We start from the raw sequence: 27,844 nt of genomic DNA, 5'->3' as shown, positions 1-27,844 counted from the left end.
AATATAAAGTTGTCTAAAGAGTAAGGAGCATAAAGCAAGCAAAACAATCAAACTGTAAGCCTCTTGTCACCTACCAACTTATTTTCTAGGCTTTCTTTTCTTCGTCACGACACAAATGCACGAAGCGTGTTGGCCGCACTTGCGCGGTACGACACAGGGTTGGTCAAAGGTACGGTGCGAAATGACGGCGCGATATGTTGTCTTTCTGAGTGCGACATCTACGGGGGGAGGGGGGGGGTGATGCTACAAAACGGTGCAGCGATCCGCGGACACAGCGACCCGCGGACACAGCGACCCGCGAACACAGCGACCCGCGGACACAGCGACCCGCGGACACAGCGACCCGCGGACACAGCGACCCGCGGACACAGCGACCCGCACAGCGACCCGCGGAGCGACCCGCGGACACAGCGACCCGCGGACACAGCGACCCGCGGACACAGCGACCCGCGGACACAGCGACCCGCGGACACAGCGACCCGCGGACACAGCGACCAGCGGTTTTATTGACAACACGGAGGAGGGGAGGGGGAGCGAAGGGGCTCTTCTGAGGTTGCGACTGGGAAGGAATTGGCGGGCTACTTTGGGTAGAAGGGACTTTCGTGCCAATTGTGGCCTCTGCGCAGGTCGAGGGCGTGGTGGTGGTGGTGGGGGGCAGATTGGAGGAGATTCAGATGTTGCAATTATGCGTTCTAACCCACACACAACAACAAACAACAACAAGAGATCGTGTGGTGCCACAGCAACAGAGCAACTCTGCCAGCGCTGCTATCCCCTCGCACCCCCCCCCCCCACATGAACGCATGCACACCCCCACTAAACACACACACGCACCCACGTAGGGTCTCGTGGGGGGGGTCACCTGGTACCATGGTTTTTTACCGGAGGGGCCCCTAGTGGGGACGTCCCACAATTTCCCAGTACCAGGATATTGGCCGACCCCCCCCCCCCCCAGGCCAAATAACATTGCGGCCCCGTGAATTAGCTTCAAATTGTATGGGCACGACGAGCTCACCGAGCAAACCGCAGTGAGAACACCCCCAGCACAGGGGAATAGGGCCTTGGAGGGCAAACGCTCAGTGAGCAGCACATACGAGGTGGGAAGGGAAATTCCTGCGTGCTTACGGGACGGCCACCCCGATGAAACCGGTTGAGTCCGGGGGGGGGAGAACGGGTGCGCAAACAATGGGTGAAGGCGCTCCGGCGATCGCCGCGTCAGGTAGGGGGCGGGGCATCGGTTTCAAATCGAAAGATAGGCGCCCGATTGGCCGGCAGGGTAACACCACGTGACCCTGGATTTTTGGATTCGGAGGAGACAAAGGGAGGGGAAAAACGTTAGTCAGTGCTTCTGCAGACGTTGAGCCACACGGTCGGACTCCCAGCCGCCCGCAGCGTCCGGGCGACGTGGGCGAGTGCTGCTACAACTCGACCCCATTCAGAGACCTCTCGGGCTCTCGTCCCTCCGGCTCCCACCGCGTCTGTGCGACACTGTAAGCGCGTCCGCGAGGTGAGAAGCAGAGTGAGGGTCCAGCCAGGGATTGAATAGGAATAGACTAGTCGCTGCTCGCTGCTAATTTTGCTTCCCAAGGCCCTATTTCCCTGAGCTGGGGGTGTTCTCAACTGCAGTTTGCTCAGTGAGCTCGTCGTGCCCATACAATTTGAAGCTAATTCACGGGGCCGCAATGTTATTCGGCCTGGGGGGGGGGGGGGGGGGGGTGGTCGGCCAATATCCTGGCACTGGGAAATCGTGGGACGTCCCCACTAGGGCTCCTCGGGTAAAAACCCATGGTACCAGGTGACACCCCCACGAGACCCTACGTGGGTGCGTGTGTATGTTTAGTGGGGGTGTGCGTGCATTCGTGTGGGGGGGGGGGGGGGGTGCGAGGGGATGGCAGCGCTGGCAGAGTTGCTCCGTTGCTGTGGCACTCAATCGCCCGTGTGGAAACACCGTTGGGATTCTTCATTGGGCAGAATCATCGGCACGTTCAGTAAAATCAACCCCCTTGTAGGGGTTTTCAACTAAAAAGGGGACGGAGAGAAAGGATCGACTCACGCTCAGTACGACACGGCGGTTGTGAGGTTTTTATTATCGACAAGTGAACAGCGGCCACGTGAACTCAGAGACGCAACGTGTGCTTCCGTGCGTGTGAGCGCGCGTGTGTGTGTACGGCCACGACGAGCAGTAACAATGATCTGAACCGGTCATGGGCCTCCTCTCGATCACCTCAGCCTCAAAAAAAAAAGTCCGTGTGGTTGGTTCTCATGGTATCCGTGTGTTTGGTACCCATGCTGTCGGTGTAGATGGTTCTCATGCGGTCGGTGTAGATGTTTCTCATGCTGTCGGTGTAGATGGTTCCCATGTGGTGCCCGCATGCCTAGTTGGCGCTCATGGTGTCGGCGATCCAGGCGTTGTAGTTGCACACCTTGGTGTAGACTCCCGGGTAGTTGGGTTCCGCACAGCTGCGTCCCCACGACACGATGCCCTGCAGCTCCCCGTTGCACACCACGGGGCCTCCGGAGTCTCCCTGCACCCAGCGGGGAGAGGGGATTTGAGGGGAGGGGGGGCGCATTAAGCCGGGCGCCGGTGGCTGTGCCCCACGCGAGGGTTTGGGGATCGAGCACAGATTCCGGTTACGGTGGTAGTGCAGCAAGTTGGGTAGTAGGATGGCAGTGCAGCAAGTGGGGTAGTAGGATGGCAGTGCAGCAAGTGGGGTAGTAGGGTGGCAGTACAACAAGTGGGGTAGTAGAGTAGCAGTGCAGCAAGTGGGGTAGTAGGGTGGTAGTGCAGCAAGTGGGGTAGTAGGGTGGCAGTGCAGCAAGTGGGGTAGTAGGGTGGCAGTGCAGCAAGTGGGGTAGTAGGGTGGCAGTACAACAAGTGGGGTAGTAGGGTGGCAGTACAACAAGTGGGGTAGTAGGGTGGCAGTACAACAAGTGGGGTAGTAGGGTGGTAGTGCAGCAAGTGGGGTAGTAGGGTGGCAGTGCAGCAAGTGGGGTAGTAGGGTGGCAGTACAACAAGTGGGGTAGTAGGGTGGCAGTGCAGCAAGTGGCGTAGTAGGGTGGCAGTTCAACAAGTGGGGTAGTAGGGTGGCAGTGCAGCAAGTGGCGTAGTAGGGTAGCAGTGCAGCAAGTGGCGTAGTAGGGTGGCAGTGCAGCAAGTGGGGTAGTAGGGTGGCAGTGCAGCAAGTGGGGTAGTAGGGTAGCAGTGCAGCAAGTGGCGTAGTAGGGTGGCAGTGCAGCAAGTGGGGTAGTAGGGTGGCAGTGCAGCAAGTGGGGTAGTAGGGTGGCAGTGCAGCAAGTGGCGTAGTAGGGTGGCAGTACAACAAGTGGGGTAGTAGAGTAGCAGTGCAGCAAGTGGGGTAGTAGGGTGGCAGTGCAGCAAGTGGGGTAGTAGGGTGGCAGTGCAGCAAGTGGGGTAGTAGGGTGGCAGTGCAACAAGTGGGGTAGTAGGGTGGCAGTACAACAAGTGGGGTAGTAGGGTGGCAGTGCAGCAAGTGGGGTAGTAGGGTGGCAGTGCAGCAAGTGGGGTAGTAGGGTGGCAGTGCAGCAAGTGGGGTAGTAGGATGGCAGTGCAGCAAGTGGGGTAGTAGGGTGGCAGTACAACAAGTGGGGTAGTAGGGTGGCAGTGCAGCAAGTGGGGTAGTAGGGTGGCAGTGCAACAAGTGGGGTAGTAGGGTGGCAGTTCAACAAGTGGGGTAGTAGGGTGGCAGTGCAGCAAGTGGCGTAGTAGGGTGGCAGTACAACAAGTGGGGTAGTAGGGTGGCAGTTCAACAAGTGGGGTAGTAGGGTGGCAGTGCAGCAAGTGGGGTAGTAGGGTGGCAGTGCAGCAAGTGGCGTAGTAGGGTGGCAGTGCAGCAAGTGGGGTAGTAGGGTGGCAGTGCAGCAAGTGGCGTAGTAGGGTGGCAGTGCAGCAAGTGAGGTAGTAGGGTGGCAGTGCAGCAAGTGGCGTAGTAGGGTAGCAGTGCAGCAAGTGGCGTAGTAGGGTGGCAGTGCAGCAAGTGGGGTAGTAGGGTAGCAGTGCAGCAAGTGGCGTAGTAGGGTGGCAGTGCAGCAAGTGGGGTAGTAGGGTGGCAGTGCAGCAAGTGAGGTAGTAGGGTGGCAGTGCAGCAAGTGGGGTAGTAGGGTGGCAGTGCAGCAAGTGGCGTAGTAGGGTGGCAGTGCAGCAAGTGGGGTAGTAGGGTAGCAGTGCAGCAAGTGGCGTAGTAGGGTGGCAGTGCAGCAAGTGGGGTAGTAGGGTGGCAGTGCAGCAAGTGAGGTAGTAGGGTGGCAGTGCAGCAAGTGGGGTAGTAGGGTGGCAGTGCAGCAAGTGGCGTAGTAGGGTGGCAGTACAACAAGTGGGGTAGTAGGGTGGCAGTGCAGCAAGTGGGGTAGTAGGGTGGCAGTGCAGCAAGTGGGGTAGTAGGGTGGCAGTGCAACAAGTGGGGTAGTAGGGTGGCAGTGCAGCAAGTGGCGTAGTAGGGTGGCAGTACAACAAGTGGGGTAGTAGGGTGGCAGTGCAGCAAGTGGGGTAGTAGGGTGGCAGTGCAACAAGTGGGGTAGTAGGGTGGCAGTGCAGCAAGTGGCGTAGTAGGGTGGCAGTGCAGCAAGTGGGGTAGTAGGGTGGCAGTGCAGCATGTGGGGTAGTAGGGTGGCAGTACAAGAAGTGGGGTAGTAGGGTGGCAGTACAACAAGTGGGGTAGTAGCGTGGCAGTGCAGCAAGTGGGATAGTAGGGTGGCAGTGCAGCAAGTGGGGTAGTAGGGTGGCAGTGCAGCAAGTGGGGTAGTAGGGTGGCAGTGCAGCAAGTGGGGTAGTAGGGTAGCATTGCAGCAAGTGGGGTAGTAGGGTGGCAGTGCAGCAAGTGGGGTAGTAGGGTGGCAGTGCAGCAAGTGGGTTAGTAGGGTGGCAGTGCAACAAGTGGGATAGTAGGGTAGCACTACAGCAAGTGGGGTAGTAGGGTGGCAGTGCAGCAAGTGGGGTAGTAGGGTGGCAGTGCAACAAGTTGGGTATTAGGGTGGCAGTGCAGCAAGTGGGGTAGTAGGGTGGCAGTGCAGCAAGTGGGGTAGTAGGGTAGCAGTGCAGCAAGTGGGGTAGTAGGGTGGCAGTTCAACAAGTGGGGTAGTAGGGTGGCAGTTCAACAAGTGGGGTAGTAGGGTGGCAGTGCAGCAAGTGGGGTAGTAGGGTAGCAGTGCAGCAAGTGGGGTAGTAGGGTGGCAGTGCAACAAGTGGGGTAGTAGGGTGGCAGTTCAACAAGTGGGGTAGTAGGGTGGCAGTGCAGCAAGTGGGGTAGTAGGGTAGCAGTGCAGCAAGTGGGGTAGTAGGGTGGCAGTGCAGCAAGTGGGGTAGTAGGGTGGCAGTGCAGCAAGTGGGGTAGTAGGGTGGCAGTGCAACAAGTGGGGTAGTAGGGTGGCAGTACAACAAGTGGGGTAGTAGGGTGGCAGTGCAGCAAGTGGGTTAGTAGGATGGCAGTGCAGCAAGTGGGTTAGTAGGGTGGCAGTGCAGCAAGTGGGTTAGTAGGGTGGCAGTACAACAAGTGGGGTAGTAGGGTGGCAGTACAACAAGTGGCGTAGTAGGGTGGCAGTGCAGCAAGTGGGGTAGTAGGGTGGCAGTGCAGCAAGTGGGGTAGTAGCGTGGCAGTACAACAAGTGGCGTAGTAGGGTGGCAGTGCAGCAAGTGGGGTAGTAGGGTGGCAGTGCAGCAAGTGGGGTATTAGGGTGGCAGTACAACAAGTGGTGTAGTAGGGTGGCAGTGCAACAAGTGGAGTAGTAGGGTGGCAGTACAACAAGTGGGGTAGTAGGGTGGCAGTGCAGCAAGTGGGGTAGTAGGGTGGCAGTGCAACAAGTGAGGTAGTAGGGTGGCAGTACAACAAGTTGTGTAGTAGGGTGGCAGTGCAGCAAGTGGGGTAGTAGGGTGGCAGTACAACAAGTGAGGTAGTAGGGTGGCAGTGCAGCAAGTGGGGTAGTAGGGTGGCAGTGCAGTAAGTGGGTTAGTAGGGTGGCAGTGCAGCAAGTGGGTTAGTAGGGTGGCAGTGCAGCAAGTGGGTTAGTAGGGTGGCAGTACAACAAGTGGGGTAGTAGGGTGGCAGTGCAGCAAGTGGCGTAGTAGGGTGGCAGTGCACCAAGTGGGGTAGTAGGGTGGCAGTGCAGCAAGTGGCGTAGTAGGGTGGCAGTGCAGCAAGTGAGGTAGTAGGGTGGCAGTGCAGCAAGTGGCGTAGTAGGGTAGCAGTGCAGCAAGTGGCGTAGTAGGGTGGCAGTGCAGCAAGTGGGGTAGTAGGGTAGCAGTGCAGCAAGTGGCGTGGTAGGGTGGCAGTGCAGCAAGTGGGGTAGTAGGGTGGCAGTGCAGCAAGTGAGGTAGTAGGGTGGCAGTGCAGCAAGTGGGGTAGTAGGGTGGCAGTGCAGCAAGTGGCGTAGTAGGGTGGCAGTGCAGCAAGTGGGGTAGTAGGGTAGCAGTGCAGCAAGTGGCGTAGTAGGGTGGCAGTGCAGCAAGTGGGGTAGTAGGGTGGCAGTGCAGCAAGTGAGGTAGTAGGGTGGCAGTGCAGCAAGTGGGGTAGTAGGGTGGCAGTGCAGCAAGTGGCGTAGTAGGGTGGCAGTACAACAAGTGGGGTAGTAGGGTGGCAGTGCAGCAAGTGGGGTAGTAGGGTGGCAGTGCAGCAAGTGGGGTAGTAGGGTGGCAGTGCAACAAGTGGGGTAGTAGGGTGGCAGTGCAGCAAGTGGCGTAGTAGGGTGGCAGTACAACAAGTGGGGTAGTAGGGTGGCAGTGCAGCAAGTGGGGTAGTAGGGTGGCAGTGCAACAAGTGGGGTAGTAGGGTGGCAGTGCAGCAAGTGGCGTAGTAGGGTGGCAGTGCAGCAAGTGGGGTAGTAGGGTGGCAGTGCAGCATGTGGGGTAGTAGGGTGGCAGTACAACAAGTGGGGTAGTAGGGTGGCAGTACAACAAGTGGGGTAGTAGCGTGGCAGTGCAGCAAGTGGGGTAGTAGGGTGGCAGTGCAGCAAGTGGGGTAGTAGGGTGGCAGTGCAGCAAGTGGGGTAGTAGGGTGGCAGTGCAGCAAGTGGGGTAGTAGGGTAGCATTGCAGCAAGTGGGGTAGTAGGGTGGCAGTGCAGCAAGTGGGGTAGTAGGGTGGCAGTGCAGCAAGTGGGTTAGTAGGGTGGCAGTGCAACAAGTGGGATAGTAGGGTAGCACTACAGCAAGTGGGGTAGTAGGGTGGCAGTGCAGCAAGTGGGGTAGTAGGGTGGCAGTGCAACAAGTGGGGTATTAGGGTGGCAGTGCAGCAAGTGGGGTAGTAGGGTGGCAGTGCAGCAAGTGGGGTAGTAGGGTGGCAGTACAACAAGTGGGGTAGTAGGGTGGCAGTGCAGCAAGTGGCGTAGTAGGGTGGCAGTGCAGCAAGTGGGGTAGTAGGGTGGCAGTGCAGCATGTGGGGTAGTAGGGTGGCAGTACAACAAGTGGGGTAGTAGGGTGGCAGTACAACAAGTGGGGTAGTAGCGTGGCAGTGCAGCAAGTGGGGTAGTAGGGTGGCAGTGCAGCAAGTGGGGTAGTAGGGTGGCAGTGCAGCAAGTGGGGTAGTAGGGTGGCAGTGCAGCAAGTGGGGTAGTAGGGTAGCATTGCAGCAAGTGGGGTAGTAGGGTGGCAGTGCAGCAAGTGGGGTAGTAGGGTGGCAGTGCAGCAAGTGGGTTAGTAGGGTGGCAGTGCAACAAGTGGGATAGTAGGGTAGCACTACAGCAAGTGGGGTAGTAGGGTGGCAGTGCAGCAAGTGGGGTAGTAGGGTGGCAGTGCAACAAGTGGGGTATTAGGGTGGCAGTGCAGCAAGTGGGGTAGTAGGGTGGCAGTGCAGCAAGTGGGGTAGTAGGGTAGCAGTGCAGCAAGTGGGGTAGTAGGGTGGCAGTTCAACAAGTGGGGTAGTAGGGTGGCAGTTCAACAAGTGGGGTAGTAGGGTGGCAGTGCAGCAAGTGGGGTAGTAGGGTAGCAGTGCAGCAAGTGGGGTAGTAGGGTGGCAGTGCAACAAGTGGGGTAGTAGGGTGGCAGTTCAACAAGTGGGGTAGTAGGGTGGCAGTGCAGCAAGTGGGGTAGTAGGGTAGCAGTGCAGCAAGTGGGGTAGTAGGGTGGCAGTGCAGCAAGTGGGGTAGTAGGGTGGCAGTGCAGCAAGTGGGGTAGTAGGGTGGCAGTGCAACAAGTGGGGTAGTAGGGTGGCAGTACAACAAGTGGGGTAGTAGGGTGGCAGTGCAGCAAGTGGGTTAGTAGGATGGCAGTGCAGCAAGTGGGTTAGTAGGGTGGCAGTGCAGCAAGTGGGTTAGTAGGGTGGCAGTACAACAAGTGGGGTAGTAGGGTGGCAGTACAACAAGTGGCGTAGTAGGGTGGCAGTGCAGCAAGTGGGGTAGTAGGGTGGCAGTGCAGCAAGTGGGGTAGTAGCGTGGCAGTACAACAAGTGGCGTAGTAGGGTGGCAGTGCAGCAAGTGGGGTAGTAGGGTGGCAGTGCAGCAAGTGGGGTATTAGGGTGGCAGTACAACAAGTGGTGTAGTAGGGTGGCAGTGCAACAAGTGGAGTAGTAGGGTGGCAGTACAACAAGTGGGGTAGTAGGGTGGCAGTGCAGCAAGTGGGGTAGTAGGGTGGCAGTGCAACAAGTGAGGTAGTAGGGTGGCAGTACAACAAGTTGTGTAGTAGGGTGGCAGTGCAGCAAGTGGGGTAGTAGGGTGGCAGTACAACAAGTGAGGTAGTAGGGTGGCAGTGCAGCAAGTGGGGTAGTAGGGTGGCAGTGCAGTAAGTGGGTTAGTAGGGTGGCAGTGCAGCAAGTGGGTTAGTAGGGTGGCAGTGCAGCAAGTGGGTTAGTAGGGTGGCAGTACAACAAGTGGGGTAGCAGGGTGGCAGTACAACAAGTGGGGTAGTAGGGTGGCAGTGCAGCAAGTGGGGTAGTAGGGTGGCAGTGCAGCAAGTGGGGTAGTAGGGTGGCAGTACAACAAGTGGCGTAGTAGGGTTGCAGTGCAGCAAATGGTGATGCCCCTCCCCTGGTGCTTCTCTGGTTTCCTCTCACATTGTAAAAACGTTGGATGAGTGGGGTAGGTGAGTTGGGGATAGGTAAGTTGGGGATAGGTGAGTGGATTGGGTGGGTGGGGTAGGTGAATGAGATAAGGGAGTGGGGTAGGTGAGAGTGGGTAGGTGAGTGGGGTAAGAGAGTGGGGTTGGTGAGTGGGGGTAGGTGAGTGGGGTAAGAGAGTGGGGTTGGTGAGTGGGGTAGGTGAGTGGGGTAAGAGAGTGGGGTAGGTGAGTTGGTGTAGGTGAGTGGGGTAGGTGAGTGGGGTAGGAGTGTGGGGTAGGTGAGTGGGGTAGGTGAGAGTGGTGTAGGTGAGTGGGGTAGGTGAGAGTGAGGTCTGTGATAGTGGGGTAGGTGAGTGGGGGTAGGCGAGTGGGGTAGGTGAGTTTGTGTAGGTGAGTGGGGTAGGTGACTGGGGTAGGTGGGAGTGTGTTAGGTGAGAGCTGGGTAGGTTATTGTGGGGTAGGTGAGAGTGGGGTAGATGATTGGGGTAGGTGAGTGGGGTAGGTGAGTGGGGGTAGGTGATAGTGGGATAGGTGAAAGTGGGTAGGTGAGTGAGGTAGGTGAGAGTGGGGTAGGTGAGTGGTGTAGGTGAGTGGGGTAGGTGAGTTGGGGATAGGTGAGTTGATTGTGTGAGTGGGGTAGGTGAGTGCGGTAGGCGAGAGTGAGGTAGATGAGTGAGGTAGGTGAGAGTTGGATAGATGAGGTGAGTAGGTGAATGGGGTAGGTGAGAGTGGGGTAGGTAAAAGTGGGGTAGGTGAGTAGTGTAGCAGAATGGGGTAGGTGATTGAGGGGTAAGTGAGTGAGATAGGTGAGTGGGGTAGGTGAGAGTGGGGTAGGTGAGTGGGGTAAGAGAGTGGGGTAGGTGAGCGTGGGGTAGGTGAGTGAGGTAGGTGAGTGAGGTAATAAAGTGGGGTAGGTGAGTTGGTGTAGGTGAGTGAGGTAGGTGAGTGGGGTAGGTAAGAGTGGGGTCGGTGAGTGGGGTAAGTGAGTGGGGATAGGTGAGTAGGGTAGGAGAGCAGGGTAGGTGAGTGGTGTAGGTGAGTGAGGTAGGTGAGAGTGGGGTCTGTGATAGTGGGGTAGGTGAGTGGAGTAGGTGAGTTGGTGTAGGTTAGTGGGGTAGGTGAGTGGGGTAGGTGAGAGTGTGGTAGGTGAGAGTTGGGTAGGTGATAGTGGGGTAGGTGAGGGTGGGTTAGGTGAGTTGGTTAGGTGAGTGGGGGTAGGTGAGAGTGTGGTAGGTTAAAGTGGGGTAGGTGAGTGAGGTAGGTGAGAGTGGGGTAGGTGAGTGGGGTAGGTGAATGGGGGTAGGCGAGTTGGGTAGGTGAGTGAGGGTAGGTGAGTGGGGGTAGGTGAGTGGGGTAGGTGAGTAAGGAGGTGAGTGAGGGAGGTGAATGGGGTAGGTGAGTGGGGTAGGTGAGTGGGGTAGGTGAGAGTGGTGCAGGTGTGTGGGGTAGGTGAGTCGGGTAGATAAGAGTGGGGTAGGTGAGTGGGGTAGGTGAGTGGGGTAGGTGAGTGGGGAAGGTGAGTGGGGGTAGGTGAGTGGGGTAGGTGAGTGAGGTAGGTGAGTTGGGGTAGGTGAGTGGGGTAGGTGAGAGTGGTGTCGATGTGTGAGGTAGGTGAGTGAGGTAGGTGAGAGTGGGGTGAGTGGGGTTGGTGAGTTGGGGTAAGTTAGTGGGGTAGGTGAGTGGGGTAGGTGAGTGGGGGTAGGTGAGAGTGTGGTAGGTGAAAGTGGGGTAGGTGAGTGGGGTAGGTGAGTGGGGTAGGTGAGTGGGGCAGGTGAGAGTGGGGTAGGTGAGTGGGGTAGGTGAGTTGGGGTAAGTGAGTGGGGTAGGTGAGTGGGGTAGGTGAGTGGGGTAGGTGAGAGTGGCGAGGTGAGTGGGGTAGGTGAGTGGCGGTAGGCGAGTAGGGTAGGTGAGTGGGGGTAGGTGAGTGGGGGTAGGTGAGTGGGGTAGGTGAGTGAGGTAGGTGAGTTGGGGTAGGTGAGTGGGGTAGGTTTAGAGTGGTGTCGATGTGTGAGGTAGGTAAGTGAGGTAGGTGAGAGTGGGATAAGCGAGTGGGGTAGGTGAGTTGGGGTAAGTGAGTCGGGTAGGTGAGTGGGGTAGGTGAGAGTGGGGTAGTTGGGTGGCAGTGCAGCAAGTGGGGTAGTAGGTTGGTAGTGCAGCAAGTGGGGGTAGTAGGGTGGCAGTTAGTGTAGTAGGTGAGTGGGGGTAGGTGAGATTGTGGTAGGTGAAAGTGGGGTAGGTGAGTGGGGTAGTTGAGTGAGGTCGGTGAGAGTGGGGTAGGTGAGTGGGGTAGGTGAGTTGGGGTAGATGAGTGGGGTAGGTGAGTGTGATAGGTGAGTGGGGGTAGGTGATTGGGGGTAGGTGAGTGCGGTAGGTGAGTGAGGTAGGTGAGTTGGGCAGTGAGAGTGTTGTAGGTGAGTGAGATAGGTGAGTTGGGTAGGTGAGAGCGGGGTAGGTGAGTGAGGGTAGGCGAGTGGGGTAGGTGAGTGGGGGTAGGTGAGTGGGGTAGGTGAGTGAGGTAGGTGAGTTGGGGTTGGTGAGTGGGGTAGTTGAGAGTGGTGTCGGTGAGTGAGGTAGGTGAGTGTGGTAGGTGAGTGAGGTAGTTGAGAGTGGTGTCGGTGAGTGGGGTAGGTGAGTGAGGGTAGGTGAGTGGGGTAGGTGAGTGAGGTAGGTGAGTTGGGGTAGGTGAGTGGGGCAGGTGAGAGTGTGGTAGTTGAAAGTGGGGTAGGTGAGTGGGGTAGATGAGAGTGTGGTAGGTGAAAGTGTGGTAGGTGAGTGGGGTAGGTGAGTGGGGTAGGTGAGAGTGTGGTAGGTGAAAGTGTGGTAGGTGAGTGGGGTAGGTGAGTGAGGTAGGTGAGAGTGGGGTAGGTGAGTGGGGTAGGTGAGTGGGGGTAGGTGAGTGAGGTAGGTGAGTGGGGTAAGATATTGGGGTAGATGAGAGTGGGGTAGTTGAGTTGAGGTAAGTGAGCGGGGTAGGCGAGCACCTGGCACGAGTCCTTGCCTCCCTCCATGTATCCCAGGCACACCATGTTGTCCGTGATGTCTCCCGGGTAGCCGGACTCGCAGTCCGCCACGCTCAGCACCGGCGCCTCCACGCACATCAGCACGTCCGGGCTGCCTGGGGACCCGGGGGTAGGGGGGGGGCGTTGAAGAGACAGAGTGAGGAGACACGGTGAGGAGAATGGAGACAACGTGGATGGAGACACGTGGATGGAGACACGTGGATGGAGACACGTGGATGGAGACACGGTGAGGAGACGCGTGGATGGAGACACGTGTATGGAGACACGGTGAGGAAACACGTGGATGGAGAGACAGGTGGATGGAGACACGTGTATGGAGACACGATGAGGAGACACGTGGATGGAGAGACACGTGGATGGAGACACGTGGATGGAGACACGGTAAGGAGACGCGTGGATGGAGACGCGTGTATGGAGACACGGTGAGGAGACACGTTGGTGGACAGACAGGTGGATGGAGACACGTGTATGGAGACATGGTGAGGAGACACGTGGATGGAGAGACACGTGGATGGAGACACGTGTATGGAGACACGTGTACTTGTACCTATGGGAGTCTCGGTCTCGCCCCAGCCCGAGATGGTGCACATGACGCCCACGGCTGCGCAGGCGGTGGGCAGGGCCACGGGCTGCGCGTAGGCGTTGAGCGTGGCCGGCTTGGCCAGCTTCACCAGCATGATGTCGTTGTCGATGGTGCTGGAGACGTAGCCCGGGTGGCGGATCGCCTTGGAGGCCTGGATCCACTGTTCGGTGCCCTCGCTAGCGAAGATGTTGTGCTCGCCGATGCGCACGGAGATACGGGACGCGCTGAGGGGGGACAGGCGGGTGGAGGGGGGTAGACGCGGACGAGCTCACCACAACACACCACATGCCTCACCACCCGCGCCTCACCACGTGGTCTACTGTGACGACACCTCACACCTCACCACGTGGTCTACTGTGATGACACCTCACACCTCACCATGTGGCCTACTGTGACGACACCTCACACCTCACCACGTGGTCTACTGTGACGACACCTCACCATGTGGTCTACTCTGACGACACTTCACACCTCACCACGTGGTCTACTGTGACGACACCTCACACCTCACCATGTGGTCTACTCTGACGATGCCTCACACCTCACCACGTGGTCTACTCTGACGACACTTCACACCTCACCATGCGGTCTACTCTGACGACACTTCACACCTCACCACGTGGCCTACTGTGACGACACCTCACACCTCACCATGTGGTCTACTGTGACGACACCTCACCATGTGGTCTACTCTGACGACACTTCACACCTCACCACGTGGTCTACTGTGACGACACCTCACCATGTGGTCTACTCTGACGACACTTCACACCTCACCACGTGGTCTACTGTGACGACACCTCACACCTCACCATGTGGTCTACTGTGACGACACCTCACACCTCACCATGTGGCCTACTGTGACGACACCTCTCCTCACACCTCACCATAATACTCACCATGCTCCTCACCACCTGACCTATTGTGAATACACCTCACCACATGCCAGACCGCACGCTTTCACCACACCTCACCACACCTCACCACACCTCACCCGCCCCCCACTCACGTCTGGTAGCAGTGAGCGGCGGACACGACCCACTCGTCGCTGATGAGGGAGCCGCCACAGAAGTGGTAGCCGATGTTGAGGGACACCTGCCACGCCTGGGAGTGGGGCACGCACTCCACGCCACCCACAATGTGGTCTCCTCCTCCTCCCAAGGGAGCCGCCACTGGGAGGAGACACGTGGACAGAGACACGTGGAGATACATACAGACACGTGGAGATACATCCAGACACGTGGAGATACATACAGACATGTAGAGATACATAGAGACACGTGGAGATACATACAGACACGTGGAGATACGTACAGACACGTGGATATACATAGAGACACGTGGAGATGCATAGAGACACGTGGAGATACATAGAGACACGTGGAGATACATAGAGACACGTGGAGATGCATAGAGACACGTGGAGATACATAGAGACACGTGGAGATACATACAGACACGTGGAGATACATACAGACACATGGAGATACATACAGACACATAGAGATGCATAGAGATACGTGGAGATACATAGAGACACGTGTAGATACATACAGACACGTGGAGATAAATAGAGACACGTGGAGATACATACAGACACGTGGAGATAAATAGAGACACGTGGAGATACATACGGACACGTGTAGATAAATAGAGACACGTGGAGATACATACAGACACGTGGAGATAAATAGAGACACGTGCAGATACATACAGACACGTGGAGATACATAGAGACACTTGGAGATACATAGAGACACGTGGAGATACATACAGACACGTAGAGATGCATAGAGACACGTGGAGATACATAGAGACACGTGGAGATAGATACAGACACTTGGAGATAAATAGAGACACGTGGAGATACATACAGACACGTGTAGATAAATAGAGACACGTGGAGATACATAGAGACACGTGGAGATAAATAGAGACACGTGGAAATAAATAGAGACACTTGGAGATACATACAGACACGTGTAGATAAAAAGAGACACGTGGAGATACATACAGACACGTGGAGATAAATAGAGACACGTGCAGATACATACAGACACGTGGAGATAAATAGAGACACTTGGAGATACATAGAGACACGTGGAGATACATACAGACACGTAGAGATGCATAGAGACACGTGGAGATACATAGAAACACGTGGAGATACATACAGACACGTGGAGATAAATAGAGACACGTGGAGATACATAGAGACACGTGTAGATATATACACACACGTGGAGATACATACAGACACGTGGACATACATAGAGACACGTGTAGATACATACAGACACGTAGAGATACATAGAGACACGTGGAGATACATAGAGACACGTGGAGATACATACAGACACGTGGAGATACATACAGACACGTGGAGATACATACAGACACCTGGAGATACATACAGACACGTGGAGATACATAGAGACACGTAGAGATATATAGACACGTGTAGATACATACAGACACGTGGAGATACATACAGACACCTGGAGATACATAGAGACACGTGGAGATACATAGAGACGCGTGTAGATACATTGAGACACGTGGAGATACATAGAGACACGTGGAGATACATACAGACACCTGGAGATACATACAGACACGTAAAGATACATAGAGACGCGTGTAGATACATCGAGACACGTGGAGATACATACAGACACGTGGAGATAAATAGAGACACGTGGAGATACATAGAGACACGTGGAGATACATAGAGACATGTGGAGATAAATAGAGACATGTGGAGATACATAGAGACACGTGGAGATACATACAGACACTTGGAGATAAATAGAGATACGTGGAGATACATACAGACACGTGGGGATACATACAGACACGTGGACATACGTACAGACACGTGGAATTACACACAGACACGTGGAGATAGATACAGACACGTGGAGATACATACAGATACGTGGAGATACATAGAGACACGTGGAGATACATACAGACACGTGGAGATACATACAAGTACACGTGGAGGTACATACAGATACGTGGAGATACATACAGACACGTGGACATACATACAGACACGTGGAGATACATACAAGTACACGTGGAGGTACATACAAACACGTGGAGATACATACAGCCACGTGGAGATACATACAGCCATGTGGAGATACATACAGGCAGGTGGCGATACATACAGCCACGTGGAGATACATACAGCCATGTGGAGATACATACAGACAGGTGGCGATACATACAGACACGTGGAGATACATACAGACACGTGGAGATACATACAGACACGTGGAGGAGATACGTGATGACATGGAGATACAGGGACACACGGTGGATTACGTGGACACGGTATCCACGGTGGGACACGGCGAGCAACGGCGAGGTCACGTAGCTCAATCACCCAGCTGGGGAGTGCACATCGGTGAAGGTGGAGAGAGAGCGCAGAGCAGCGGCTGCCCTCAACTGATCTCCGCAGAAGCAGCCGACAGCACCCGCTACGCCGAGCGGGTCGCCTGCCAAGCTCTGCGCAGCCTCAAACCTGCCTAGTTTTCTGACATTGGGCACTTTCCAGGCGATGTGGCCACAGCCCAGATAATTGTCCATCGCGTGGTTTGCTGTGCCAAGTCTCTCTCTCGATTTAAAGCTTTCGTGACTGCAAGGATTCATCTTCTTTGGTTCTTTCGGTTAAAGTCACGTAGAATGAGACTAAAATAATAAATTGATAAAATAAAATAACACAATAATATTCTCACGACGTTTCGGCCACAACACAAGCGGCCTTCATCAGGTGAAGGGGACGAGACTGTCTGCAGGACAGCGCTGGAGTGTAAACAGATTTAGTGAACGGAACTACATCGCGCAGGTAGGAGTAAGCGGTCGTACGGCTTAGTATCATCACACAAGGCAATTGGGATGCTTTGTTCAGCCTGCGTACGCATCTCACGCGTTATCGTGGACTGTGCGCTACCCTTTCTCATTTGTCTCACTTTGCGTATAACTTTTTTTCTTTGAATTACACTGAGCAGCTTCACGACTAACACTGTAACTACATTTTCACTCATTTTCGGGTTATATTATTAATTATATTATCAAACTAAAACACAGTAATTGTAAAAGAACACGTAAAATGAACAATAATATGACACATTATCAGTCTTGTTCGTGTTTTTGAAACCTACTACCCCCTAAACCCTTGATTCCCCATTGAATCAACGCTTATCATAACGAGATTTTTCCCACAATGCAGTGGTCTTCAGGAACTCAACTACTACCGCCACGTTGTAGGAGGACGGACTGTACTGCCAGGTCGCTCGTCGTGGGGACGCGGTCGTTCACGCAGGAGTGGGCGCGCCATCGCTGCTGCACGGCACTTACCGGCACCACCCACGAGGGCGGCGAGCAGTAGATAGATCATGGCGAGAGAGAGAGAGATGCTGACCGCGGTCGAGGCAACAGGCGACTGATGTGCGCCGTCGCCTAGCAATCGCCTCTTATATCCGCGCTTATCTCCGTGACCTTGCTCCTTTATCACCGCCTCCATCTGTACCCTGCCTCCTGCCCCCTTCTCCCACCCGCACAGGTGCAAGAGGGAGACGTTGGCTCCCACGAGGTGGTCCTGGTGTTGCCACCTCTCCCCGTTTTCCACGATTCGTCATTCTTCTTGAACGAGGTGGTTGCTGTCCTGCGAAGTTGTCTACAGGTCTTGGGGTGCTTAAGGGAGTAGGCGGGTAGGTAGGTGGCTGGGTGAATAAGTGTTTGAGTGCAGCATAGAGGGTGATTGCGTGAGTGGCTGAGTGAGTGTGTGGTGCCACGAACACGGAGCAAACTCCGCAAGCGCCGTGATTCCCTCCCCGGCCCCTGCCCTAAACACACAACCCGCACGCAGCGCACCCACGTCGTGTCCTGGCGGGGGGTCGCCTGGCACATCGGGTTTTAGTCCGAAGGGCCCCTAAAGGGAAAGTCCCACGGTTTCCCGGTGCCAGGAGATTGGCCGACTCCCGTAGGGCAGGTGACATTGTATGGGTGCAGAAAGAAAAGGTTCCCTGGGCCAACCGCAATGAGGTACAACTCGGGGGGGGAGAACAGAGGACGGAACATTGAGCAAGAAGGGCAGCGCGAGAGCTCTTCCAGACAAAGGGACAATGGGGGGCCGCCGCCGCTCGCTGCCCGCAGCCCGCAGCGACATAGCACTTGAGGGAAGACACGGTAACAGGGGGGGGGGGGTGGGGGGTGGGGACGGTAACCACTGGGGAAGCGCACGATTGGCCGCGCGGTACAATGGCACCCCGGGCCTTTGAAGTTAAGAGAATAAAAAGAGCAGCCCGGGACGATTTCGGGCGGTTGTCTTAAACTTCCGGACCGTCGAGACCCACTTCCCCGCCGTCCTGCCTCCTTGAGCCGCTCACAGCCTCCGTGTGATGCCAGCGAGTGCTGCTACGAGGCATTGATAGGTAAAGCTTTTTCTCCCGTCCTTCTCCCTCCGACTCTCACAGCGTCCGTGCGACGCCGTGAGTCCAGCTTCGAGGTACGTGGTAGGACGCTTGAGTGACTGGGATCGTAGGCAGAGTGAGGCTGAGTCCTTCTTCCCCCTCCAGGTAGTGTGTATTGTCACCATTAATACAATTTAGTACAGAGTATCGGTGCAGTGTGATTTCTGAGTGTGGGTGGAACTTCGGCGTGGTGTTGGTAATTTGAGGGTGTGTGTTCGGCGCGCGTGTATTAAAACGTACACGGTCGCCAGAGCTCGCGCCTCGCATTAACGGCGAGGCGCGTGCGCAAATTCACGCAGCCGTTTAGAGCTCGCCTTTGCGTGCAAGCGGATTAGGGCTTAACCCCCCGCATATGTAGTGGGTTCCAGGACACGGAGACGGCAGAATAGAAGCAGCACTATTTATTTAAACCTTAACAAGGGTTACACTAGAAGGGGTAGCGGCCCCTCCACCCGTATAACTCAGGAACACACCCCAGGCTCTCTAGCCTAAGCTCTAGGCTCCCAGTTCCTCCTGGTAGGGCTCTAAGGGAGGCTATCAGATCCGGCCCTGGTTAGGCACAGATCTCGGCACCCCGCCGACCAGACCGGCCCTTAGAAGGACTCTGACTCTGGGGCTCTGGGGCCGCACCACTGGCTTGCTGTGCCGGCCCTGAAAAGGGCAGCGGTCACAGGAGTTCCAGGGTCTCACCTAGCTGGCCTTCTTTCTTCACTGGTTGCTTCAGCCTCGGGCCCCACACTCTGCCCTGAGCTCCCTGGCTCCCCGCACTTTATACCCACTGGAGCCTTAGCGGACGTTGTTGTAGCCACCAAGGTGTGGGTGAACCACACCTTCCCGTGCCATGTGTTTATTCCCCATAGCACCCCTACATCACCCCCTCCCGTGTAACCCGCAGCCGTCCCGGCTGCAACAATACTCGAACAATAAACACAACAAACCCCCACCCGTGCGTGCCTCATAAGAACGAACACCCCAATAAATAACCCAACCCACCTATACAAAATTACACTATATACACATATACATTGTACCCCCCCCCCCCCCCATCAACGCAGCAAGAAAACTTAACAGTGAACAACAAGAGTAACAAGAACCATTTTTACAACAAGCGGCGCATTTTGGCGCGAGTCCGATTTGCGGGTCCATCGTAGGGGGAGGGTCCGGTCGGCCCGGCAGTGGGCACCGGCTGTGCAGGTGCACCGTCTTCCGTCACCCCGGAAGGGCAAACTCCGTCCCCACCGGGTGGCGCAGGCGCGCTGGAAGCCGTCATTCTTGAGGCGCCTGAAGGTGGAACAGTTAGCGAAGCATCAAGGGCAGGTGACGAAGACGCCGTCCGGGAGTCAGCGGAGACATCACATGCTCGGCCTGTGTAATGTGGTGGAGGGACGCGCGGCGCCACAAACGGCTTCAGACGCAAGGGGTGTACGTACCAGCGGCGTTTCCCCCACTGGATACGAACGCACTGCGGCCGCATAACCTTCACAATAACCACAGGGCCCCTCCAAGGCCGCAACAATTTCGCCGAGGTCGCCAACGGCACCTGAGGGCAGTGCAGCCAGGCTTGATCGCCTGGCTTCCACGCATGTGTGCGTGATTGGCGCGATCGCAACCTCTCGTTGGCCTTCTGCCGAGAGGAAGAGTTTTGGGCCGCTGCCTCCCGCGCCTCGGTCAACCTCAGGATATTAAATTTAACGTGGTCGGCCAATTTCGATTTTCTGCTGGTTTCCGAGACGCGGAGCTGATTCGCAATTGGTGGGTCAACGTCGCGACCGTACATCAAAAAGAACGGCGAGAAGCCGGTTGCCGCGTGAGGAGCCATTCTATAGGCGGCCAAAACCCCCGGAATGTGAAGGTCCCAATCGGTCTGGGAGTCACACACCTGGTGACACAACATAGATGTGAGCGTCCTATGCAGCCGCTCCACCATGCCATCGGTTTGTGGGTGATAGGGGGAAGTGCGAATCTTTTTCGTACCAAGAAGCGCACACACCTCGTGCAGAAGGACGCCAGAGAAGTTCTTCCCTTGGTCAGTCAGCAGCCGTTCGGGAGCACCCTTGTCGAGGACATAGCCCTGGACAAAGGCCTCGGCAACGGCTGCTGCTGACTGGTTAGCAAGAGGCCATGCCATAGGCCATCGGGTGAAATATTCCACGCCAACCAGCAGGTACTTGTTACCCCTAGGGGTCGCAGGGAAGGGCCCCAATATATCGAGTGCGACGAGTTCGTTAACCCGAGAGACCGTGATAGATTGTAGCGGTGGGCAGGCGCCTTTCGCTGGTGGTTTTCGTTGGGCGCACTGAGTGCATGCACCCAGGAGGTCATCCACATCCCTTGCCATACCCGGCCAGAAGAAATCCAGCTGGAGCACGGCAAGGGTCTTGTGGGTCCCCAGGTGCAAAAGTCGCTCGTGTGCGGCCCAAACGGCCTTACCCCGCAAAGCGGATGGCACCACAAGCCTGTGACGGCAGGCCCTCCCATCCCAATGCATTAGGAGCCCCTGGAGCAGCCCGTACGAATCAATCCCCGCGACCCCCCGCACGGAACCCCCTGCGCGACAACGCAACGCGAGGAGGGATGCGTCCTCCATCTGGAGGCGCCCCCATTCCGCAACGGACAACCCCAGCAAGGAGTCCGCACCTCCCTCCCCGACAGGACCCTCAGGCAAGGGGTCCTCAGTGGCAGCAGCGAGAACCGGGATATCTAAGGGGGGGCTATCCTCTGGCGGCTTACAACGCCCCGATCCCCTGAGACAAGCGCAATCTGAGGCGGGCGGCAGGCGAGACAGCGCATCCGCATTAGTGTGCCGAGCACCCTTCCGATATGTGGTCGTGAAATCATAATCCTGAAGGATTTCGAGCCATCGGGACAATTGCCCCGAAGGCTGTGTCACCCGCAAGGCATATTGTAATGCCGCATGGTCCGTACGGACAGTGAAATGCCGACCGTACAGGTATGGGCGATACTGTTGCATAAAAAATACAATAGCCAAGAGTTCCCGACGCGTGACGCAGTATCTCTGTTCCGCCGGAGACAAAACCCTACTGCCATAAGCCACGATGCGTTCCACACCACAGATCACCTGTGAGAGCACACCCCCAATGCCCGTATTGCTGGCGTCTGTATCGAGCAGGAAGGGTTCCGAAAAATCGGGGTAGCTCAATGGAGGGGCCCGCACGAGAGCGTCGCGAAGGGAACAAAAAGCGACCTCCTCCTCCTGGCCCCAGTGAAATTTCACTCCCTTCGCCGTCAGAGCGTGTAAGGGCTTAGCAATGGTCGCGAAATCCGCGACGAACCGCCGGTAATAAGACGCAAATCCAATGAAACTCCTGACCTCAGCCACCGAGGTGGGGGTTGGCCAGGAGTTGACACACTGCGTCTTTGCGGGATCGGTGGATATGCCCGAGCGGCTGACAATGTGCCCCAAATAGCGTACGGATTCCCGTAGCAGGTGGCACTTTTGCGGCTTAAATTTCAAATTCGCAGCACGCATTTTGAGGAACACGGCGCGCAAGCGCAAAAGGTGTTCGTCAAATGTCTTGCTGAACACGATGACGTCATCCAGATAGATCAAACAGACGTTCCACTGTAAGCCAGCCAAAACCAGTTCCATAAGGCGCTGAAATGTCGCCGGAGCGGAGTGTAATCCCATAGGTAACCGGTTAAATTGGAATAGGCCGTGTGGTGTGCGAAACGCAGTCTTTGGCTTGGACTCATCATCCAATGGGAGTTGCCAGAATCCGGATAACAAGTCCAACGTAGAAAAAAAACGTGCGCCAGCCAGAGCATCCAGAGATTCGTCCATCCGGGGAAGTGGATACGCGTCGGCCACGGAGATCTTATTAAGGCGGCGAAAATCCACACAGAATCACAAGGACCCATCGTGCTTTTTGACAAGCACTATGGGTGCTCCCCATGGACTGGTGGAAGGGGCTATAATGTCTGCAGCCAGCATGTCATCCACTGCCAATTTGACATGATCTTTTTCGGCCGGACTTAACCGAAAAGGATTCTGGCGTACCGGGGCATTGTCACCCGTGTCAATGTGGTGACGCAACAATTTCGTGCACCCAATGTCATATTTGTGTTTACTAAAAACATCGGAAAATTCCGTCAGAAGGGTGCGTAGGCCGGCACGCTGGGAGTCGGACAGATCACTCGTGCCCGAACATAGTGTGTCCATCCAACTATCGTCCCCCTCAGAATGCGGTTGAGTCAGAGGATCGGTCCCCACATTACCCATAACCGTGTCTACCACGGGGACCGGTGTCGCGTGCGCGAGCACAGTTCCCTGAGGAACGACGGCCGTCTGTACGCCAACGTTAAGGACGAGGATAAACGGGTCATCGCTCCCCTTAACGAGCGTTTGAGCGGCCACCAGATCCAGCCCGTTTTCCCCAGCCCTCGAGGGCCCTAACAGAATTCCCTGGTCCAGAACACCGGGCACGAAAGGCCGACGCAAGCGAAGGGGCACGAGCATTTGCGCCCCGGGAGGTACACGCACCGTCCGAGTGACGAACGCTTGTATCGACGCGCACGCTGCCCTTGAGGTGACAGGGGAAGGCAGGAATGTTACCCGTCGGCCCGAGGGAAGCTCGATGCAACCCTGATCAATTAGAATTTTAATCGGCATTTTGCCCAAAAAGTCCGTCCCCAACAAGCACGGAACCGCCAGCGAGGACGAGACTAATATCGGCCCGGAGAGTTTGATATCGCCAATGCAAATTTGTGCTCGAATTTGGCCTATGATACCCAGCGAACCCCCGTTCGCTGCGTAACACGGAACGGTGACTGGGAGCAAGGGGCGGCTTTGAACGGGAAGAATATTATAAATCAAGTCTGACACAATGGTCGCCGAAGCTCCCGTATCGACGAGGATACGCACCTCGACCCCGTCAATGCGACCCGCGACCACGGACGAGCCTGCCGACGCAGCAACAATGCGGTGGGCCAATTCCGTCCACTGCCCCGGTCCGAGCACCCTCTCGACCCCGCCGCCACCCAACAAACCAATGGGCGTACCCCGAGGCCCGTACACCGAAACGCGCGAGGTGGGGACAGGTGTGTGCACAGGCCGAGCATGTGGGGTGCCGCGACTTGCCGGGTTGCGATGCGGAGGCCTGTAGGCTGGAGCGCCGTCCGACCGTCCCGGCTGTCGTTGACGAGGCGCCCGGCATTCCGCAGCCACGTGGCCCTTGCGGCCACAGTTGTAGCACGTGATGAGCGCCTTGGGGTGCTCCTGGCGATCCGGTGTGGTCCGAGCCGGCCTCCCTCCGGATCTCCACTCCACCGGGCGACCCGCCGCGAAGACCTCCTCGGAGGGGGGGATGGTCGGCGTCCCAGCGCACACCGCAGCTGCGCCCTTGGGGACGAGAGGTGATCGACGCTGCGCTATCAGGTGCGCGTGGATGTGTCTTGCTGCCCGCAAGGAGCACATGTCCGCGTCGTCCTCTGCGACGATGACGATCTGTAGCTCCTGGGCCAACACCAGGAGCTTCTCCGTCACCATCGCGTCCACCCCTTCGCCGTCCATCCGCGGGAAAGCCGCTTTTGCGAGGGCCAGGAGAGCCGTGCGATACGCCAGCGGTGGCTCCTTCTGGCCCCTGCACCGCTCGTGGAAGAGTTTGCGGCAGTCCGACGATGGCCCGTAGACTATGGTGAGGACCTGGAGCGCCGACTGTAGTGTAGATCGCGTTGATCTGGGAGCTGTGATGAGCATAGCAAGGGCGTCATCGTCCAGCATGGCCAGTAGCGCACTCAACGCCTCGTTGTCCGTCCAGCCGGCCATCTCTTGATGAGCGAGAAAGCGGCGTTGAAAGGCCCCCCAGTCGCCGCCGTCTGAAACGAACTCCTTCAACACCGGCAGGCGTTGTTGAAACGATGGCTTCGTCTCTGAGAGGTGCCGCGCGCCATTTCCGGCCTCTCCACCGGTGTTTGAGGGGCTGGGGACACCCATCGGCGGTCGCGCAGGTGATGACGATGCGGCCGCCGATTGGTCCTGACAGCGGGCGTCCGTTGGTGATGACGTCACCACCGCTGATTGGCCCACAGCGTCCACGTGGAGCTGCGACCCTCCAATCGCCGTGGCGGACACTGTCATGGCGGCAAATCCGAAATCTGGTGGCTGTGTTTCGGCGGGAATGGCCGTAGAACGGCGTTCGTCTCTCTGCCGCCTTTGCGCCCGCAGCCCCGCGCGGTTGATTTCCTCCAGCGTGGAAGCCGCGGCATACAGCAGCTCAGCCAGTCGAGAGTGAGCCGCCTGCAACCCGTCCTTCATCGGCGGCCACTCCTCCAGCGGCGGCTGCTGTTGGGGCGTCTGGGACATCCCAGGATCGTCGGCCGCGGCCTCTGGCGCAATCCCAGGCGAGCCGTCCTCCTCCTGGGGTTCCTGTGATCGGTTTGTACTCCTTGTGTCCATTTTAAGACCACTTCTGACACCAGTTGTAGTGGGTTCCAGGACACGGAGACGGCAGAATAGAAGCAGCACTATTTATTTAAACCTTAACAAGGGTTACACTAGAAGGGGTAGCGGCCCCTCCACCCGTATAACTCAGGAACACACCCCAGGCTCTCTAGCCTAAGCTCTAGGCTCCCAGTTCCTCCTGGTAGGGCTCTAAGGGAGGCTATCAGATCCGGCCCTGGTTAGGCACAGATCTCGGCACCCCGCCGACCAGACCGGCCCTTAGAAGGACTCTGACTCTGGGGCTCTGGGGCCGCACCACTGGCTTGCTGTGCCGGCCCTGAAAAGGGCAGCGGTCACAGGAGTTCCAGGGTCTCACCTAGCTGGCCTTCTTTCTTCACTGGTTGCTTCAGCCTCGGGCCCCACACTCTGCCCCGAGCTCCCTGGCTCCCCGCACTTTATACCCACTGGAGCCTTAGCGGACGTTGTTGTAGCCACCAAGGTGTGGGTGAACCACACCTTCCCGTGCCATGTGTTTATTCCCCATAGCACCCCTACACATATTCACACCGCCGTTTTCTTTAGCACTAGACTGTGTAAAACGAGCACCTGCAGGGGCGCGCGCGTGCACACAGCCGCCTTCGTATTGGTGGTGGTGTACGTGGGTGTGTGCGAGATAACCCCGGGCGGTGGTGAGCCAGCCAATTAGCTATGTCGCTCAGAGAGGGCGCTGGCACAGGGGGGCCGATCACCTGATCGGAGGGGGCCCGGCGAGAGGCGACCGACGAGGAGGAGGGGGGAGTGGGGAGGCGGATGTCGGCCCCCACAAGTGAGTGGCCTCCTACCAGCCAGCTTTTGACACTTTACGTGAACTCAAAGTGCACCTAACCTGGCACAAGCGCCGTTGGTGATGTCACTGCCACTTAGAAGCAAATGGTGGCTATTATTGGGTGAATGAATGGAAGATGCGTTAGTGACTAAGTGCGTGAGTGAGTGGGTGGCTGAATGAATGAGTGGTAAGTAGGGTTGTCACCGGTTAAATTTTCCCGAAGTTCGTCCTGGTGTTGAGGAAGTCGCTGCTATGCGCTATTGAGAAGGGTCGTTGCCCAAAACGCCGTGTTGAGTTTTTGTTGTCATTCTATCACAATATTAACAATGTAGCACTCAAGAGAACAAATTAAATTGAGTTGCCACCTCTACTGGAATTGGGAAATATTCGTCTTCCTCTATTGATACGTCCTGGGTTTTCCAACTCAGAGTTGGCAATACTGGTGAGTGGTGAGAGTCGGTGGTGTGGCCCTCGCTCTGCTCAGCCACCTTTGTCTCCCCAGTGTCTATGTCTACACTTTGTACCAGGCACTCATACGAGACTGTCGACTCAGGGGGGATGCTTAGAACGAATTCATTGCCCCCCCCCCCCCCGCCAATGCTGATGTTTGCCACATCCAGGAATCGAACCCAGGTCACTGTTGATTTGCGCAGTCGACCCCTGCTCACCACCACACACCTTCCCACGACCCCCGTGACCTCACAGGGAGAATGTCCAGGTGTGAGGGTTTTACACTCAGACCAAACCATTGTCCCCATGGGAGAGGGGGGGGGGTACGAGCCCCTGAGGTTTGGTTGACGAGCCGATGACGAATTTACAACTTAGGGGGGGAGGTGGGGGGGGGTCAATGGCGCGATCGTGACACAGGAGCAAGGGAACCACGCGAGACGCACGCAGCCTGCGGGAGTTTTGCAGGAGGGGGTGACGTTGGTATTTCTGCCGCTGCGTCTGTGTGGTTAAGCCTAGGGGCACCCCCAGTGGCAGCTGCCCCTGTGCGTTAGTCTGGCGGTAGGAGGCGATGTTGCTGCTGCTTCTGTGTGGTTAAGCCTAGGGGAACCCCCAGTGGTAGCTGCCCGTGTCTGCGTTAGTCTGGCGGTAGGGGATGATGTTGCTGTTGCTTGTGTGGTCAAGCCTAAGGGGCACCCCCAGTGGCAGTTGCCCGTGTGTGCGCTAGTCTGGCGGTAGGGGGCGATGCTACTGCTGCTGCACGCGATCCCCCTGCTCTTTGTAAATGACATCACGGGTTCTTTAACGTACACAGTGAAGCGGGTGGCGCGAGACCTATAGACTCACACAGATACCGATATTCACAGAGAACCATACTCGCACAGAAACCCATGCTTATAGACTTACATAGATGCCCATATACTCACATCAGAGACCCATAGGTCTCATCCAGATGATTCACCACTCCGATACTCGAGGCGCAGTCATCTGGCTCATCAACCATCTCGATGTGGAACCACTGCTTCGACTAGGCATCAAATATCAACCACACGATGAGGATTGTTGATGGGCGTGTTGAGGTTTCACTTTCAAATCGAATCAGTGATGTCGCTTTACGTAGGGCAGCTGCCTTTGCGAATATATACTTTGTCTGCTGCAAAATGTATGTGAATCTCTCGATCTGTGCGTGTCTATGGGTCTGTATGCAAAGTTATAGATCCCAGTGCGAGGCTGTTAATTTCTATGCGAGTGGATTGGGTCTCAGTGAGACTATTGAGGCCTTAATCGTCGTACGGCTGTTGACGGAAAACGGCAGTGATTTTGCGTGGAGGTATTTGATGAGCCTGATTATCATGTAGGGGGTAATGGAGTGGCGAATTTCCACAGCTGGAATGCCTCCACCTCCTCCCACCGTGTTCGGGGTGCCACGATGGAAAGATGTTAACGTCCTCGCCTGGTTTACAGTTCGTGGGATCTATCCCAACCTGATGCCTGTATTAAACTTGATTTGAAGCTTTCGTGACTGTAGGAATTACTCTATGGTTCTTTCGGTAGTCACGTAGAAAGAAAATAAATTAAATAGAATCCGACGTTTCGATTGCAACACAAGCAACCGTCATCAGGTAGAACTGAATGAGACACAACATAGACACACAGAGACCCAATGCCTGTGTCGAGGCCTTAGAGAGAGGGGGGGTGCAGAGATAGAGGTGGGTCTGTTGGAGCAGCTGCTGGAGCAGAGAAATTATCACGCCACTGAAACCACCCCGAAGCGACAGAGGGCGAGAAAGATCGAATGGACCGATGAGAGCCTGGTACATTTTAGAAATAGGCAGTTTAAGAAAACAAAATGTAGCATTTTTTTGGAAATGTAATGCAATGCACACATCTGTCAAATTTCACACGTCTAATTTTAGCAATCTTCGGAGATCGTAATGAACCAGGCTATGCGTCAACTGTTAGCCAACTTTTGCATTGCATTACATTTCCCAAAAAATTGCTAAATTTAGTTCTCAAACTGCCGATTTCTCTGTAAAATGTGCCAGGCTCTCATAGGGCCATTCGATCTTTCTCTCCCTGTCGCTTC

At 56.2% G+C, this 27,844-nt stretch overlaps 1 protein-coding gene across 1 annotated transcript; it reads right to left on the bottom strand.

Moving 5' to 3' along the window:
* Positions 1–2,068: 2,068 nt before the first annotated feature.
* Positions 2,069–17,080, bottom strand: LOC116955430 (trypsin-2-like). The gene is made up of 5 exons (XM_032976505.2): positions 16,971–17,080; positions 13,612–13,774; positions 12,567–12,826; positions 11,981–12,114; positions 2,069–2,525 (listed from the first exon to the last, which is right to left on the bottom strand). Exons 1-5 carry the CDS (start codon positions 17,008–17,010, stop codon positions 2,376–2,378), a joined length of 747 nt encoding a protein of 248 aa, XP_032832396.2. The 5' UTR covers positions 17,011–17,080; the 3' UTR covers positions 2,069–2,375.
* Positions 17,081–27,844: the final 10,764 nt, after the last annotated feature.

This window comes from Petromyzon marinus, chromosome 59 (assembly GCF_048934315.1).
Source record: "Petromyzon marinus isolate PM22_M1 ecotype Great Lakes invasive population chromosome 59, UKy_Petmar_22M1.pri1.0, whole genome shotgun sequence".
NCBI lineage: Eukaryota > Metazoa > Chordata > Hyperoartia > Petromyzontiformes > Petromyzontidae > Petromyzon > Petromyzon marinus.
The sequence above is the reverse complement of the archived record's forward strand: the minus strand, read 5'-3'. Positions and strand labels throughout refer to the sequence as shown.

Excerpts from the sequence above, each read along its gene's own strand:
- LOC116955430 (XM_032976505.2), bottom strand. The coding sequence starts at position 17,010 with ATGATCTATCTACTGCTCGCCGCCCTCGTGGGTGGTGCCG. Across the intron at positions 13,775-16,970 it reads CGCCCTCGTGGGTGGTGCCG|TGGCGGCTCCCTTGGGAGGA; the intron begins GTAAGTGCCGTG and ends GTCTCCTCCCAG. Across the intron at positions 12,827-13,611 it reads GCCGCTCACTGCTACCAGAC|CGCGTCCCGTATCTCCGTGC; the intron begins GTGAGTGGGGGG and ends GTCCCCCCTCAG.